The sequence below is a fragment of the Erinaceus europaeus genome, chromosome 17 (assembly GCF_950295315.1).
Source record: "Erinaceus europaeus chromosome 17, mEriEur2.1, whole genome shotgun sequence".
In the NCBI taxonomy this organism is placed as follows: domain Eukaryota; kingdom Metazoa; phylum Chordata; class Mammalia; order Eulipotyphla; family Erinaceidae; genus Erinaceus; species Erinaceus europaeus.
This window is the reverse complement of record NC_080178.1, coordinates 39,153,524-39,171,969: the sequence shown is the minus strand read 5'-3', so window position 1 is coordinate 39,171,969 and position 18,446 is coordinate 39,153,524. Positions and strand designations below refer to the sequence as shown.

The following is an 18,446-nucleotide window of genomic DNA, read 5'->3' as shown; positions in this document are numbered from 1 at the left end:
AGCTAATGCTATTTGGCAAATTGATGTCACCCACATACCAAACTTTGGCAAACAAAAATATGTGTTTGTCTCAATTGATACCTTTTCTAAATTTATGTGGGCTACAGCTCAGACAGGAGAAAGTGCTAAAAAGCTTGTAAGCCATATGCTCTCTTGTTTTGCCGTTATGGGGGTCCCATTATTTTTGAAAACAGACAATGCACCTATGTTTACAAGCAAACAATTTTTTTTTTTTCATTTTTCATGGACCTGTATTCTCCCCACCCACCCACCCACCCCAGAGTCTTTTACTTTGGTGTAATACTCGAATTCCATTTCAGGTTTGACTTGTGTTTTCTTTTCTAATCTTGTTTTTCAACTTCGGCCTGAGAGTGAGATCATCCCATATTCATCCTTGTGTTTCTGACTTATTTCACTCAACATGATTTTTTCAAGGTCCATCCAAGATCGGCTGAAAACGGTGAAGTCACCATTTTTTACAGCTGAGTAGTATTCCATTGTGTATATATACCACAACTTGCTCTGAATGACTCTGAAAATGTCCAATAGTTCTAGGTTATCTATCTCTTCATTTAGCTCCCTTATGTCTTTACTGATTTTCTTCCTGGATGATCTGTCAAGTTGAGATAGTGGGGTGTTGAAGTCCCCTACTATGATTGTGTTACTGTTAATATATTGCTGTAGCTCTTTCAGTAGAAGTTTGATGTATTTAGATGGCTTCTCATTGGGTGCATAGATATTAATAATTGTTAAGTCCTCTTGATTGACTGATCCTCTGAGCATTAAGTAGTGTCTATTCCTATCTTTTTTAATCTTATGTATTTTAAAGTCTATCATGTCAGATATGAGAATAGCTGTTCCTGCCCTTTTCTGTGGGCCATTGGCTTGAATGATAGTTTTCCATCCTTTCACTTTAAGTCTGTGTTTGTCTTGTTGCGTTAGGTGAGTTTCCTGTAGACAACATATTGTTGGGTTGTGTTTTCTGATCCATCTTCCTACTCTGTGTCTTTTAATAGGTGAATTCAGGCCATTCACATTTATTGATATCAAAGATTGAAGATATTTTAACGCCATTCTTGTAGAGTTTTAGAGTGTTTTGATATATGTTCTATTTGTGGTGGTCTGGTTGTTTATAGGAAACCTTTCAGAACTTCTTTCAAGGCAGGCTTGGTGATGGTTGCTTCCTTCAACTGTTGCTTGTCTGAGAAGGTTTTGATGCTTCCATCTAGTCTGAATGACAGTCTAGCAGGATATAGTATTCTTGGCTGAAAGCCTTTCTCATTGAGCACTCGATAGATATCTTGCCATTCTCTTCTGGCCTGTAGTGTTTGTATGGAGAAGTCTGCTGCTAATTTTATGGGTTTTCCTTTGTAGGTGACTCTTTGTTTTTCTCTTGCAGCCTTGAGGATCCTTTCTTTATCCTTATTCCTTTCCAATCTAAGTATGACATGTCTTGGTGTCTTTAGGTCTGGGTTAATTCTGTTTGGGACCCTCTGGGCTTCTTGAATCTTTATGTCTTTGGTGTTGTCTAGACTAGAGAAATTTTCAGCTATTATGGCCTGGAGAACGCTTTCTTCCTCCCCTTCTCTTTCTTCCTCTGGTAAGCCAATAATGCGTATATTGTTTCTTTTGAAGTCATCCCATAGGACTCTGTTGTTGTTTTCAGCATCTCTTAATCTCTTTTTGAGATCTCTTACTTCTTTTTTAGTTGTCTCTAATTCATCCTCAATCTTGCTAATTCTGTCTTCAGCCTCATTGATTCTATTCTCTCTGCCCTCTACTGCTTTCTGGAGTTCATCTATTTTGTTGCCCTGCTCTGATACTGTTTTAGCTTGTTCAGCTAGTTGCCTTCTTAGCTCAGCAATTTCAGCTTTCAGCTCTCTAATAACCATGAGATTATTAGAATTTTCTTCCATATTCTCACTTGTTGTTCCTGCAGTTCTGATTATAATTTTTTCAAATTCTTTACTCACTCCTGTTATTATTTCCTTAGCTAATGTTTGGATGTTGAACTCGTTGTTTTGTGCTTTGCCCTCTGGAGGACTTTTAGCTGGACTCTTGTCCTGGTTCGAGTCTCCATTATTTTTTCTTGTTGTTTTAACCATTTTATATAAGTTAAGAGGTTTTTCAATCCCTGAGTTGGAGTTCAGTGGTGTAAAAGCCTTTTTTTTTTTTCCCCTGTAGGCTATGGTAGCCTGAGGGCTTTTAAACTATCAATAGGCTTCTTGGCTTAATCAATGACTCCTGACCAAGAGATAAAGCAGGGTGTGGCAGAGATAATCCAGTGGTTATGCAAAGAGACTTTCACAGCCCTTCAGCTATGCCACCAAGGTATAGGTCTTCTCTTGAGTTTCCCGGTTAGATCTCTGTGCCCTGGTGTCCCTCCCTGTTGCTGCTCCAGATTCTGAGGGTAGTAGCAATGGAGACTCAGAGTTGCACTTGGTGAGTCTCTGGGGAGTCCTTTCCTCCCTTCAGCTGTCCCCTTGTTGGTGGAGCAGACTGGAGGTGGTGTCTCCACTGACAAACTGTCGAACTGTTAGCAGTCACTTAATCTCTCCTTAGGCCCCTCTCTCCTCTCTGTCACCAGCCACGCGTGTTTGTACTCACGGGTGATTTACTGGGTTTCTGTGGTCATTCTAGTCCTGTCTTGTTTCGGTCCGGGTGGTCTCCTTTGGTATTCCTAGTTGATCCGGGAGAGGAGAGGAGAGGAGAGAAAGCGATCTGCTGCTCGTAGCTCCGCCTCCGGAAGTCCGATCAACAAGCAAACAATTTAAATATTTTTGTTCCCTCTGGAATATTACTCATACCACGGGCATTCCTTACAATCCACAGGGACAAGGCATTGTTGAGAGGGCCCATCAAACTCTGAAGGCTCAACTAAATAAAGATAAAAGAGGAACATATCCCCCCAATATCCAGCTAGCCCGCCCGGCAAGAGCCTCTGAATTTTTAACAACAAATGGCGCCCACGTGGACCTGACCTACGCATATCTCAGATAAGTGAAGACAATTTGGCTACCTATGTACGATGGCCTTCTCTTCTGCTTGTGAAGAGATCTTCAAAGGCCTCTGCTCTTTCTTCACGAGACTGTTTTGCTGTTTCTAGAACATTTATCTCTGGACCACTCTGGTTTCCACTCGCTCGAGCGAACTCAGAACAGCCAGCGGGAATAGCCAGCGGGCGGGAGGCGAGGCCCGGAGCTGCTGTTTCCACCTGGTTAAACAGCCAGCCAGCCGGCTGCGCCCAGACAACCCCGTGCACCGCGCCCGCAGCCCTGCAGCCCGCAGGAGGCCGATGCCAGCCCGCAGGAGCCCGATGCCAGCACGCTAGAGCCCGATGCCAACATGCTGGAGCCCGATGCCATTACGCTGGAGCCCAATGCCAGCACGCTGGAGCCCGATACCAACACGCTGGAGCCCAATGCCAACATGCTGGAGCCCGATGCCAACATGCTGGAGCCCGATGCCAACACGCAAGAGCCCGAGGCCAGCCCACAGGAGCCGGCTCTCCACCGCGTGGCGCAGGGCACTGGATGCGTGATCCCTCCACGCTGCTCGGCCGCTGCGAGCAGGGCAGCAGACATGGCAGGGCCATGGGGCAGGGCCGTGGTGGCCTATCATGGCCGCCACCCCTGGGCACCTAAGCCCACGCCTTTTACAATGCTGGCCCGCCTGCCCTCTTTCTATAAATTCTGGAACAATCCTGGACCTCCTGGACCCCCGGGCTCCCTGCTGAAACTGGGCACACGAGATCTCCAGCCGCCGGTCCAGTCTGAAGGCAGACAAGCTGGAGTACGCAGAGATTTGTGCAGAGATCGCAACCTGCAATTCCTAAAAGTGAAGCTGCACGGGAAGCCACCTCCGGATGGTGAACCCCCTCCCCCAACAACTAAGACAGTACAGATTAAAATTCGTGTTTAAAATGACATGTCTTTGTAACAAAGGTTTCTCTCCTTGTGTATTAATGACCATGTTTATGTGTATGTTTAAAGTTTGGTAAACAATAACTTTAAGGCTAAATTCTTACTAGACAAAGTTAAATGAAAAAGGTTTTCAACGTAATTCTCATAAAGATAAAATTAACTTACATTTAAAGTCTGAGGTAAAAATTAGTTAACAATCAATATATTTTAACTAAGTTGGTCTAAACAAAAGGTTAAATAGACTTGTTGATATGTAAAACTCTCTATTACCTTCTCTATTAGAAATGGTAGATCGCACAATGGCTATGCTAATTATTCTCATGCCTGAGGTTTCCTTTCCTAAGTACAACGTGACTCCATCTTGAATGGGTGTAACAAAAGGTTAAAAGATGTTGATATGTAAAAGTCTCAAATTCCTTCTCTATTAGAAATATGCTAATAACAAGTTTTGTTTCATAGTAAGTAAATTGCAGCCAGCTGCCTTTGGACTCTAGGCCGTTCCCCGCCCCCATGCAAATGTCCGTGGAGAAAGTACGCCCCCCAGAGGCAAGAAAGTTTTTTTTAAGCTGATAAAGCTTTGCACACTGGTTCTTGTTACTTGCTTACATGTTTCTCCATGTTTATGCCAGTTTCTTTTTAAAAATGCCTGTATGATATATGTTTCTGTTCACCCCACACCCTTGATACTGTAGCCATTTAGTTAAAAAGAAAAGGGAGAATTGTTGTATGCTTTACATTGGGTTCTAGTTCTCCCCCGCCAAGAGAATTAGATCAGTCCTGTTAATTTCACGGGCCGCTTGGCCCCGCCCCTAGGAAACCCGCCACAGTTCCAGAGTAACAGAGTTCCTGAGTTCGAGAGTTGGAGAGGGTTCCTGAGTTCCAGAGAGAGGGTTGGAGAGTTACACAGTTGGAGAGTTGAAGAGTTGCAGAGTGCCAGAATTCCAGGGTTCCTGAGTTCGAGAGTGGCAGAGTTAGAGAGAGTGCTTGTGCCGCCGCAAAGAGACAACACAGTTTTGTTTGGTGATTAGTTTGTCTTAGTTTATGAATCGTTGTTCCTGAATAAAGAAATACAGCTTCCCTGCCCAGCCATTGTCTCCACGTCTGTTACCCGCCGTGAAGCTAGAAACGCCAGCAAGAGCTGGCGAATTTTAACAACATTCTTGACTATTTATTTTGCTCATTTTTTCATTTGTGTTTTTCTGACTTGCTCTCTTATTTTTTAACTGTTCACTTATCTGCAAAAGCTTCAAGTTATGGGAGTCGGGCAGTAGCGCAGCAGGTTAAGTGCATCTGGCACAAAGCGCAAGGACCGGTGTAAAGATCCCGGTTCAAGTCCCCGGCTCCCCACCTGCAGGGGAGTCACTTCATAAGCAGTGAAGCAGGTCTGCAGGTGTCTATCTTTCTCTCTGTCTTCCCCAACTCTCTAAATTTTCTCTCTGTCCTATTCAACAACAATAATAAAACAATGAGAGCAACAAAAATGAATAAATAAATAAATATAAGAAAAAATTAAAATAAAATAAATTGTGAGAGAAATAAAGAAAGCTTCAAGTTATAAAGAAATGTATGAAGTATGCAAATCAGTAAGTCAATGGCTAGCCAACAGCACCACCTAGTGGCCAAAAATCTATGAAACTTTCAGTATTGAAGTAGGTCCAGTTATCATCCATAAGGGCAAAACTATATTCCTATATAGCTATGTCACCAGAAATTATCTCTGAGAGAGCTCTGCAAAAAGTAAAATGTCTCTTGTTGACCTAAGGCAGGGCTGGGCTGCATGAATTTGGATGCAGCCCAGGGAAGAGTATGCTGCTACAGAATCTCTGCAAATTAGCTGCATCTGGAGAAGTGGCATAGGAAGAGTTCCAAAGCCACACGGAGTAACACTGCACTACACCTGGCAGTCACCTCTTGCCTTTGGGGCCCTTCTACCCCCCCACCCAGGGGACGAGAATGCCTACATCCCAGTAACTTGTCAACTATACTGCACTGTGGCTTTCTAGGTGGAAGAAAAAAAGGGCTAAGATATAAAATTAAATGAAACAAAATGCCTTTAGTCACTAGATCCATCTACTTAACATCAACACTTTTATAAAACTAGTGTCTACTGATTTTAATCAATGACCAAAACAGAGAAACAGGTACCATATTTATCTACCTATGAAACAACCAAAAAATAAAATCAAGGGGTAAACTGATAGCTCATTCTGTGGAGTGCCTGCCTTTCATGCTGGAGGCCCTGCTTAGAGCCCCCAGCATCATTTGGGAGCTAGTACAGTAGGGGAAGTACCACAGAAGGTGGAGCAGTATTGTGTTCTCTTTCTTTCTATGTCTCTTTCTTTCTCTTAAGTAAAATAGAGAAAAAAAAGGTTGGCTTAGAGCAGGGGCATCATGCATGCATGAGGAGCCCGTGCTGCTTAAACACACACACACACACACACACACACACACACACACACACACACACACACACACGACCTACTTATATGAAAGGATGGCTTTTTAAGGCATATGATATTAGACAACATGGGATAGCAATTCTTGAAATAAACATGGTAAACCCTGCCAAAACTCGAGCTAGCTACTTGGGAATTTTCAGGACTAGCAAGAAGGGAGAAAGAAAGTAAAGTCGAGCAGACTACTTCAGAGGCAGAGTCTGAAATCGATGTGGCTAGAGGTAAGAGAGGGAACCAGAGGGCAGAACTGCTCAGAGAACTTCTGCAGTGTGAAGATGGTCACTTGGAGGTCAAGTAGAGCACTGAGCAGCACAAGTATGAGGAAACTATCCAAGACCATGGAACAAACCACTGAAGAAACTAGAGGGAACAGTACATGCTCACTTATGGGAAAAAGTTACTGTTCTGGGGTTGGGTGGTGGCATACCTAGTTAATCACACACATTACAATATGCAAGGACCCAGGTTCAAGCCTCTGGTTCTCACCTGCAGGGAAGAAGCTTTACAAGTGGTGAAACAGTGCTGTAGGTTGTTGGGGCTCTGTGTAAGCTTGATAGAGCTTAGGGAGAACTCCCCCCATCCTTGGATGGAGGTCTGAGAAGATACCCTCTTGTTAGTCTCTCTCAACTGAGATGAGCAAAGGCGAGAAACCGTCTCTCAGACTTAGTTCTTCCCTTCTTGACTCTCAAGCCCACAGAAACCTCACTACCTCTCTCCACTAACCGCAGGCCACATGGCTGCCTACTTTAAGGTTCATTTACTCAAAATTCACCTCACCTTCTGACCACAGAGGAGAACACATCTTATCACACACTCCTAACACTGTCCTTTGATGTCCTTAATTTGCATCAAACCTGGCTTATCTTCTATCTTGCCTTAACTGGTTCAACCCCTATTCTCCTCTCAAACGCCTCTGGGTAATTAAATGCCTGCCATCAGGAGACTAATTATCTTAACCTTTATGTATCTGCATCAATTCTTGTTATACCAGCCCCCTACCACAGGGGCAAGCTGACCTTTAAGAAACCTGTAATTTCTGATGTATTTTAAAAATGTCCTTTGTCTGAATTCCTATTTAAGCCCACGGTTTTCTGACATTAAATGAGAGTGCCTCCATTCTCCCTGATGTCTTTTGTCTGTCTTCGAGTCGTCCCTTGAAGGAGCAAGAGAGAGCTGGTCAGGTTGCCTTCCAGCTGGACCCCACCACACGAGAGTGCCGGCAGTAGGTGTCTCTGTATCTCTCCCTCTTAACCTCCCTGTCACCTCTAACAATCTCACCCACCTCTCTTAATTTCTGTCTCTATCCAAAATAAATAAATAAATAGTGTTCCGGGAGGTGGTGCACTGGATAGGGCATTGGACTTTCAAGCATGAGGTCCCCAGTTCAATCCCTGGCAGCACATGTACCAGAGTGATGTCTAGTTTTTTTTTTCCTCTCTCTCTCTCTCTCCTATCGCTTCTCATGAATAAATAAAATCTTAAAAAATAAATAAATATAGGAAAAATACATATGAAAGTTATTGTTCCCATAAAACAGATGGGAAAAACTCATACTTCACACAGCAGAACACTCAGACTCTTCCTCAGAAATAGATCAGTCCACTCTATACTTAACAAATCATAATTATGAGAATGATCAATCAAAACAGACTCATAACTGACAGATATGTTAGAATTACTGGATTGTCAGAAAAGTCATTAAATATTTTTTCTCCCCTCACTTCCCACCTGTAGGGGAGTCGCTTTGCAGGTGGTGAAGCAGGTCTGCAGGTGTCTATCTTTCTCTCCCCCTCCTCTCTCCATTTCTCTCTGTCCTATCCAACCACAATGACATCAGTAACAGTAGCAATAATTAGAACAATTAAAAAACAAAACAAAAAAAAAAAAACAAGGGCAACAAAAGGGAATAAATATTTTTAAAAAGAAGAAAGTATTTTTTTCTATATGTTTCTATGCAAAAATATATCATGACTTTCCTGATGACCAAATAGAACAAAAGACCATAAAGCAGTATTTAAATTGTTCAAACAGGTAAGTAGAGACAAAAGGTAGAGACAAAAAGGTAGATAAGTGGTTAGAGCTTTGGAGTTAAAAGCATGAGGTCCTGGGCAGGTGGCTGCACATCTGACAAAAGGCACACATCACACTGTGCAAGGACATAGACTCAAGCCCCCATGGGGGAAGCTTCACAATTCGTAGGGCAGTGCTGCAGGTGTTTTCCCTCCTCTGTCTCACTGTCTCTCTGTCTGTCCTTTATCCTTGATCAAAGAAAATGAAAGAATAAAAAAACGTTCCTAACTAAGGGCTAGTGATATAGTTCACTTGGATAGCCTGCTGCTTTACTAAGCAAGTGACACACTGCAAGAAGCTTTGGTGCTACGGTCTCTTTTACTCCCTATATCTGCTTTTTCTGTCTCTATTAATAAACAAAAGACAAAAGAACTGGGAGGTGGCCCATATAGAAGAATGCACACACTACTATGAGCAAAGACCATGGTTCAAGCCCCTAGTCTCTACCTGCAGGGGGATAAAGCGTCATGATCAGTGAAAAAGTATTGCAAATATCTCTCTTTCTATCCCTATGTCTCCTTCTTCTCCCAACTTCTCAGTTTCTATTAAAACACACACACACACACATACACACACATACACCCCTTCTCCAGGAGTGGTGAATTTATCATGCAAGCACTAAATTCTAGTAATAAGCATATTGGCAATTAAAAACAAAGAAGAGGAAAAATACACAGCAAAAATGGTACTTTAAAGTTGAAGATACAGCAATAGAAACTGTCCCAAATGGATGACTTCACTGATGTGCCCTGGAACGCCAACTCTCCAGAGCCCTGCCCCACTAGGGAAAGATAGAAACAAGCAAGGATCATGGATTGACCTGCCAATGCCCATGTCCAGACCTTCTACCTTCTGCACCCCATAATGATCTTGGGTCCATGCTCCCAGAGAGAGAAAGAATACAAAAGTTTCCAATGAAAGGGATGGGATATGGAACTCTGTTGTAGGAATTGTGTGGAATTGTACTCCTCTTATCCTATGGTCTTGTTGATCATTATTAAAGCAATAAGAAAAAAAATTAAAAGAAAAAAACAAAAGGAAACTGTCCCAAAGAAATACTCTTGGGGCCAGGTGGTGGCGCACCAGGTTGAGTGCACATGTTGTTACAATGCACAAGGACCCAGGTTCGATCCCCTGGTTCCCACCTGCAGGGGGAAAGCTTCATAAGTGATGAAGGAGGGCTGCAGGTGTCTCTCTGTCTCTCTCCCTCCCTATCACCCCCTTCCCTCTCAATTTCTACCTGTTTCTATCCAATAAATAAATAAAGATAATTTAAAAAGATAACTTTAAAAAAAAAAGAAAAAAAAGAAACACTCAGAGAAAAAAAAGAAAAAAAAAGAGGGGGCAAGTGACCACGCACCTGGTTGAGTACACATTACTATAATACAAAGACCCAGGTTCAATCCCATTGGTCCCCACCTGGAGGGGGAAAGCTTTCTGAATGGCGAAGCAGTGTTGCGGGTCTCTCTGCCTCTACCTCTCTATCATCCTTGTCCCTCTTGATTTCTGGCTGTCTCTATCCAATAAATAAATAAAGATAATAATAATGACATCAGTGAGTGATGAGATATCAATAATTGGTGAAGTTTCCAAACTAAAGTTTCCAAGAGGGAGATAGGGAAGGAGAAAACATCAAAAACATTTGAAGAAATAATGAAAACTTGCTGAAAAGTATACATATTTACACACACAGGCACACATACACATGCACATTTTTCTGTGCAAAAATGTGTCATGACTTTTCCCACAACCCAATAGATTGTATCTGTATTTTAGGGACATATAATATATAGATTATACAGAACTATGAAATTACGGATCAAAATCCAACAAACTGTAAAACATGACAAACATAAAAAATCATGCTAATGTCCATCATAATCAAACTGCTCAAAGTCAGTGATAAAAAAGAAAATCTAGAGACCAGATCACTCAGTAGAGTCTATAGCTTATCATGCAGCAGGACCAGAAGCAAAGCACCTTACCTTGAAGAAAGAGTGAATAGCAGCTGTGGCTTCACTGCGAATCCTCAGGATAGAGCTCAGGGCATTGGTCCTACACCTCAGATGAGGATATTGTCTCAGATATTCTAGAGGATGCCTCTCTTTATATTTAAGAGGGAAATTCTGCAATAAATAGGGGAAAAGATGAAAAGCTAAAAAGTAAATGTTCTTTAAAATTCAGTTTCCAGAGAACTTTTTAAATAGTAACAAGAAAAATTTTAGAGCAAAATTAAGATGTTTTCTTTTTTCATTTCTTAAAAGAAGAGAATACGGTCCATGCTAATTCCTAGTAGATGATGAAATTTATATACATTTTTATGGTGGAGCTAGGGCCTTACACATGTGATATTTCACCTCTCCTGGGCTACTTTTCATTCATATGGAGACAGAGAGACACTACAGCATGGGAACTCCCTCCTATGCCACAACTCTTAAGTGGTGCCGGGGCTCAACTCTGGCAAGGGATACACCTTATAGGGTGAGGTATCTCTAGTTCAGAGTGGTGAGGTTTAATCAGAGAGAGATGTGGGTTTAAACTCAACTCCATTACTTATTAGCAGTGGAAGTTTGGGCAGTTACTACTGTCTATCAGTCAGGCATCAACAACTCCTTATAGAGATATGTGGATATAATTATGTAGGACAGCTGACCGGCACACAGTATATAGATATTAAAGATCATGTTTTCTACACACAACTACTGTTCAGTTTTAAATTCACTCCTATGTCTTGAAAGCCCTCAATCAGTACTCAGCTGACATGTTCATCACTGTTCCCAATATAGCAATATAGGGGAGTACTTAGTCTGACTTTAAGCTGTGCCACTAATCAGTATTATAACTTCTGGTAAGTCATTTCATCTGAGTGATTCATTCTTTTAAAAAATTTTTTATTAGTTTCTATTTATTTATTGGATAGAGATAGCCAGAAGTTGAGAAGGAAGGGGGAGATAGAGAGGGAGAAAGACAGAGAGACACCTGCAGGCCTGCTTCACCACTCATAAGCTTCCCCTCTGTAGGTGGGGACTGGGGGCTCGAACCTAGGTCCTTGCGTATTAATAGCAACATGTGCACTCAACCAGGTGTACCACCACCTGGCCCCGTGACTCAATCTATAATTTAAGAAATCAGACTGGCAATATTTTATTCCTCCTAACCTCTCATTGGGCTATAAATAAAAAAATATTAATGAAAATTTCTTGTAAGCTGGGTAGTGGTGCAGCCAGTTAAGCACACATAATATTATGAGCAAGGACTTGAGTTCAAGCACCTTCTGCAAGTGTCTCTTTCTCTCTCTCTCTTCCCCTCAATTTCTTTAAAAAATTTTTTAAAAAATTTCTTTTTATATTTATTTATTCCCTTTTGTTGCCCTTTTTTTGTTTTTGTTTTGTTGTTGTTACTGATGTTGTTGTTGTTGGACAGAGTGAAATGGAGAAAGGAGAAGACAGAGAGGGGGAGAGAAAGATAAGACACCTGCAGACCTGCTTCACCGCCTGTGAAGAGACTCCCCTGCAAGTGGGGAGCCGGGGGCTCGAACCAGGATCCTTATGCCAGTCCTTGCTCTTTGCGCCACGTGCGCTTAACCAGCTGCACTACTGCCCCGACTCCCAAAAAATTTTTAAAATTATCTTTTATTTATTTACTGAAAAGAGACAGCTAGAAATTGAGAAGGAAGGAGACAGTCAGAGACCTGCCACCCTGATTCACCACTTGCAAACCTTTCTCCCTGCAGGAGGGGATCTCAAACAGAGGTCCTTGTGCATTATAACATGTGAGCCACCACCTGGTCCCCTCCCCTCTCAATTTCTATCTGTCCTATCTAATAAAAATAGAAAGAAAAAAAAAAGAAAAAAAATGGAAGCTAGGGTGGTGCATTTATAGTGTAGGCTTAAAAAAAGAAAATTTATTTAAGTGCCATGCACAAACAGGTATAAACATGGCTTAATATATAATATTTTTACTTTTGTTTAGCTCAACAATTATAACACCATAGATAAGCATGGTCACACAGAGTTTTCTAGAATAAATGGACATATATGTGCATCACCAAGTATTGTAGCCTCCAAGCACATGTGACCCAAAATGACTTAATATTAAGCAGGCATAGAAGACTTAGTAGTGATTATGCTGGACATTAATAAAGATCATGCAAAAGCCAGTTCTAGATGGAGTTTTTCCAATAACATGGTCTGCATTAATCGAGCGGTCAGTGCTGTTGATAGCACATACTTATAAAAATGGCAGGGTTAATTGTGACAGGTACACTGAAATGCTTAGGTTAATACTTAGCTCATGAGACTCAACCATCTCTCTAAATACCATGTGCTATTCTGTGGATATTTTTTAGCTTTCACAACCTGTTTCAATTATCCAGGAGTCACATTCAAAAGTCACATTCTTAATATCATCTTCTCAATAACCACACTTTATTTATTTTAGTTTATTTTATATTTATTTATTTTCTGTCACCAAGGTTATTGCTGGAGCATGATGACTCCACCGTGACGGATGGTCATTCTTTTCCTTTTTCTTCTTTTCTTAGTTGCCACCAGGGTTATTGCTGGGGCTCAATGCAGGCACTACATATCCACTATTCCCAGTGGCCATTTTTTCCTTTCCTTCCTAATTTTCATTAGAACAAAGAAAAATTATTGAAAGGGAAGGGTGAGATAGAGATAGATAGACATGCTTCACCACTTGTGAAGCGGACCCGCTGCAGGTGGAGAGCCTGGGCTCAAACCCAGGTCCTTGGGCTTGGTAATATGTGCACTTAACCAGGTGTACCACCATTCAGCCCCTGCCACTTTTTTTCCTTAGCAGAAGTAGAAAACGCAAGAGAGAGGGAGATAGAGAGAAACACCTGCAGCACCGCTTCCCTATACATGAAGCTTCCTCCCTGCATGTGGGGACTGGGAACTTGAACCAAGAATTTAATTTTTTTTATGTGGTGTCAAGAAAGAAACCCATGGTTACCTGCAGGTACAATAACAGCACTGAGCAGTCTTCTTTATTCTTTTTAAGAGTGATAGAGAAAGAAGACACTAAAGTACCACTGTTGATGTTTTAAATTAAGCCTAAACAGCTTCCATAAAAGAGTCAGAAAGCATACCTTGGCATCACAATTCCCAACAACTTCAATTTTCTCTGCCTTCAGTTCCACATTTTGCATTCTGGATGGACTTTGTACCAGCTGCCCTTGAACTTCTACAGAACTCCCAAAAGTCAATTCTCTATAGTAGTAATAACATAAAGCACAAACAAGCTATTGGTATATGTAATCCTTATTTTAATACAATGCTGCTCCTGAAACATTAACTATTTAATGATAGTAGTTTTTAACCCTCAAGTTAAGTTAGATCAGTCACCAGAGATTGAAGTAATGACTATGTGAGGGGACACTGTTATATTAAGTGTTAAGATAGTGCTACGGAGACAGCATTATGCTTATGCAATAAGCATAATCCAACCAGTAAACAAAAACACCTTTCCTGCTTGAGGCACTTAAGGGTCCGGGTTCAATCCCAGCACCACCACAAGTCAGAGATGAGTAGTACTCTAGTTAAAAATAAATAAAAAAAATAGCTAAAGGGGAATGGCTTAAACTTGAAGGATCTTTATTGCAAGTACTTGTATTTTAGCACCAAAGCTATGAAAAACAGATACTGAAAGGACAACAAGAACATTGGGTTAAGGAAATGGGGAAGCAAAGGAAATGACAAAAGACACATCAAGGAAACAAAACTCACCCATTATCCAAGCTTGAATCAGCTACAACCTGAAGGCTTTCCAAAGATGAGCCATCATTTACATGCAGGAACAGGACTTCTTTCTGGGATCTGACTGAACGAATCCACCCCTAATGAAAACATCAAAAAGTTAGTTTAGGGTCCAGGTGGTGGTGTACCCACATGCACACAGATGTGAGTTCAAGGCCTCAGTCTCCACCTGCATGGGGAAGTTTCATGAGTGGGGAATCAATGCTGCAGACATCTCTCTTTACCTCTTCTTTCTATCTGTTTGTCTTTATCCAATAAATGAATAAAATTTATAAAAGATTAAAAAAACACACATTCTACTTAAAAAAATGAGTTTAAGACCCACAAACATGCTATACTTTCATTACACACATACACAGAAAACTAAACAAAATAAAGGAAATACACTCATAAGCCTGCCCTAACAAATCAACTGCTTTTAGTTTACACATGTATAATTTTTATGGTTCTCATGACAGCTTTGGTAGGTGAGAATTTTACCACTGAACCAATGCTAGATATAGTTATATATATGTGTGTGTGTAGTTATATCTTTTGCTGCTATTAATAAAGCTCACCATTCAGAATGAATGCCTAATTTTCCATCATATTAAGGAGCCTAGGTCACATACCCAACCCCTCTCATATTGGCTCTGGCAGCTATTTCATCCTGCACTGTCCCCTGCCCCAACATGATGACTACCAGGGCGCCTATTATGGTACCATTCTTCTCTTAGAAGCTAAGCTCAGAAAAGGGAGTATGTGGTTCTAGGGTAGCAATATTTGTATGGGATTTCTATTTCTCCTTTTACAATGTATCACAAAAAAAAAATTCTTGAGAGAACTGCTTATGAATTCATACTAAGCACATAGCTTTCAAAGACACTAAAGTTTAAATCACAGCCATGAGTACTAGTATTTTCAAGAAGACACACAAAGCCAGAGACATCTCGTAAAGATCACATCTAGTTCAAATTTCACTATCTTTGTGAAGAAACTAATGGTGTTTAGCTATCAAACACAACTGGGGGAGTCAGGCGGTAGCGCAAAGGGTTAAGTGCATATGGTGCAAAGAGCAAGGACCTGCAAAAGCATTCCGGTTCGGCTCCCCACCTGCAAGGGAGTCACTTCACAGGTGGTGAAGCAGGTCTGCAGGTGTCTTTCTCTCCCCCTCTCTGTCTTCCCCTCCTCTCTCCATTTCTCTCTGTCCTAACAACGACATCAATAACAACAATGAAAAACAAGGACAACGAGGGGAAATTAATATAAAAAAATAAAAATAAATACAATTGAGAGAAGTGGGAGTGAAATGAGTGTGAATTCCCAGCAACACACACACTCTCATCCAATAAAAGAAAAAAAAAAAAGCAAAATAAAAATCAGGCTAAAGGAAAAATCACATAGAAGTCCACTGGGAGCACTGGAGTCCTCATTCAGGCATCAAGTCCCAGTGGCAAAATAAATAAATTAATCTATTGTCAAAATGTCACCAACATAATAAATATAAAGACATTCTTTTTTGGGGTTGCAAAGCTGGGTGTGTGTGTGTGTATACACATATATATGTTTGTAACTTTTTTAAAGATTGAGACAGAAAAGGCAGAGGCAGAGAAAAAGACCACAGCACCAAAGCTTCCTCCAGAGTGGTGGTGGCCCCGGAGGAACCCGAGGGAAAGCAGCACACTACCCTAGTGAGCTACTCCACTGATTCTCAAATCCCACGTCTTAAGGGCCCGGAAGGTGACCCCGCTCAGCCCCCTCTGCTTAGTCCCCGCTGCAGAAGACCCGGGCGGCCGCGCTGCACCGGGTGGGCGGAGGCGGCGGACTAGCGCTGACCGGAGGCCGGGGGCAGAGAACCGGGCGGGAGCCGCCAGGGGCAGGGCAGGACGCGGAGCGAGCCAGTGGGCAGAGGGGACACGCGGGCCGCAGGGCCGGGCGGCAACGGGCTCCCCGACACCCACCTGGACTTTAATGCGCTCCCCGCCCGCGGCCCCGAGCGCCGCCAGCACGCTCAGCCTGGCCGGAAGCGCGCGCCTCGGGCGGGGAGCGGAGGAGCAGGCGCGCAGTCCCCGGAGCAGGCCCCGGGCGCCCAGCATGGCGGCTGTTCTCGTGCAGAAGCCTCCGGCCCGCAGGCAAGACGGAGGGCACGAGGACACGCAGCGGCGCTCGCGAGATAACAAACACCAGGGTAGATGCACAGCCCGCTCCGGTGTCTAGCCACGCCCACATCGCTCACGTGGTCTTCCAGCCCTGAAAGTCACCACGCTGAGGTGACGTCAGCACGCTTCTAGGAGGTCAAGAGTGTATATAAGGCATCTTTGCGACCTCGGGAAGCGGGCCAGAGGAAGGGGCGGGACTACAGGGATTGGCAGAGGAGCGGGCGGGGAGAGGGGTGAAGGGTGCGGGGTGAAACCGGAATCCTGTAGAGACGAGATTGGGCTGTAGGGAGATAGCCTACCAGTAGAGGGCGCAATTTCCCATCTGTAACTGCCCAGGATCCAGTCTCAGCTATCAACCAGAAGCATATGCACAACGGGCCATTCAAAAGAAACGAAGTGGTTAGAGTGCTGGTCTTGCAGGCTATGCGGTCCTGAGTTAAGTCCCCAGCATCACGTGTATCAGAGTGAAACTCTAGTGTTCTGTTTTTTATCATTATTAAATACATTTAAAAAATTTTAAATTATCTTTATTTATTGGATAGAGAGCGCCAGAAATTGAGAGGAGGAGGGGAGATAGGGAGAGAGAGAGACACCTGCAGCGCTGCTTCACCACTTGCAAAGCTTTCCCTTTGCAGGTGGGGACCAGGGGCTCGAACCCGGGTCCTTGTGCACTGTAATATGTGCGCTCAACCAGGTATGCCACCACCCGGCCCCTTAAATATACTTTAAAAAAATATTAGGCAGAGAGATCATGCTGTAATGAATATACTATTATGTCAGAGATGATAATGGAAGCAGCTATGAATATTTGCTGTCTGCCTGGAGCAATGTCTGCACCTACTACATATGTCATCTGCCTAAAGATTTGAAACCAGTTTAACAGCATCACCCTGAGCTTCTGCAGGAGAAACCAACAGTCAGAGAGGCTTCAGACATGAACCACCTCACACTCTGGTGACAAACCACCCTGCAAGTGCTCCCCACAATAGAAAGAGGACCTCCCTCTTCAGACACCTGCTCTTCATGGAATCCCTGCCAAGCCCCGGATCAAGAGACTTTTAATTCACTTTTTTTATTTGAGCTGTTGAAATAGCTCCCTTGGATAGTGTGCTGCTTTCCCATGTTCATCATCCAGGTCCAGTCTGATCTCCCCTGCATTGGAGGAAGCTTTCATGCTACGGTCTCTTTTACTCTCTATGCCTGCCTTACTGTCTCTGTCTAAGCTATTGTTTAGCCAGTGCTGTTTTTCAAGTCAAATTTGATATTTAAGATAGAGCTATCCACCTTCTTAGATGCATCTTGGATGGGGCTTACCTCTAAGTGAGATAAACCATAAAGAGAAAGATGAGTATGTGATGATCCCACTCATAAACAGAAACTGAGAAAGAAGAACAGAAAGGGAAACACAAAAAATAATTTGACTGTGTTTGGAGTATTGCACCAAAGTAAAAGACTTGGGGGAGTAGGATAGATTTTCAGCTCCACTGTAGTGTAGTGGTAGTAGGGACACAGACCTTCGGTGGCAGGAATGATGTTAATATATACTCCTATTAACTTATAGTCTTTTAAATAAAATTTCTTTATTGGGGCATTAAGGATTTACAGTTGACAGTAAAATACAATAGTTGTGCATGTGTAACATTTCTCAGTTTCCCACATAACAATTCAACCCCCTCTTGGTCCTCCTTTGCCATCATGTTCCAAGACTTGAGTCTTCCTAATCCCCAGAATCTTTTACTTTGCTGCAATATACCAACTCCAGTCCAAGTTCTGCTTAGTGTTTTATTAATTTATAGTCTTATTAATCACTGTTTATTCAGTATGAGAGGGGAAAATAGATGGAATGTTTTGAGCTCTGTAAATGCATAGATTTCAGTTGTGTTTCAAAATTTTAAACTGATTGAATTCTGACACTGTAAGCATCTAAGATATAGTTGTTTGTAAATAGCATTAAAAGACATGAATTGTGGTAAATCCTAACCATGGAATTTTCAAAGTAAACTACGGGATGTGAGGGTAATCTGGCTGCAACATCTGTCACCCCATCAATCACCAGGGTTGATTTGGCTGATCTGACTGGCT

The 18,446-nt window shown here is 42.4% G+C and overlaps 1 protein-coding gene across 5 annotated transcripts in view; it reads right to left on the bottom strand.

Annotated features, from left to right (window-relative positions):
* NARS2 (asparaginyl-tRNA synthetase 2, mitochondrial) overlaps positions 1–16,495 on the bottom strand; it is a 138,401-nt gene extending 121,906 nt beyond the window's left edge. For 2 of the 5 annotated variants that reach the window (XM_016193439.2, XM_060176677.1), the window contains exons 1-4: positions 16,167–16,491; positions 14,197–14,306; positions 13,560–13,680; positions 10,435–10,575 (exon numbers count right to left, since the gene is read on the bottom strand). In XM_016193439.2, the coding sequence (XP_016048925.1) occupies positions 10,435–10,575; positions 13,560–13,680; positions 14,197–14,306; positions 16,167–16,301 (507 nt within the window). In that variant the 5' untranslated portion in view covers positions 16,302–16,491. Of the gene's footprint in view, positions 1–10,434; positions 10,576–13,559; positions 13,681–14,196; positions 14,307–16,166 lie in introns of all 5 variants that reach the window. The other 3 variants (XM_060176676.1, XM_007535135.3, XM_060176679.1) reach the window with 3 other exon arrangements.
* Positions 16,496–18,446: the final 1,951 nt, after the last annotated feature.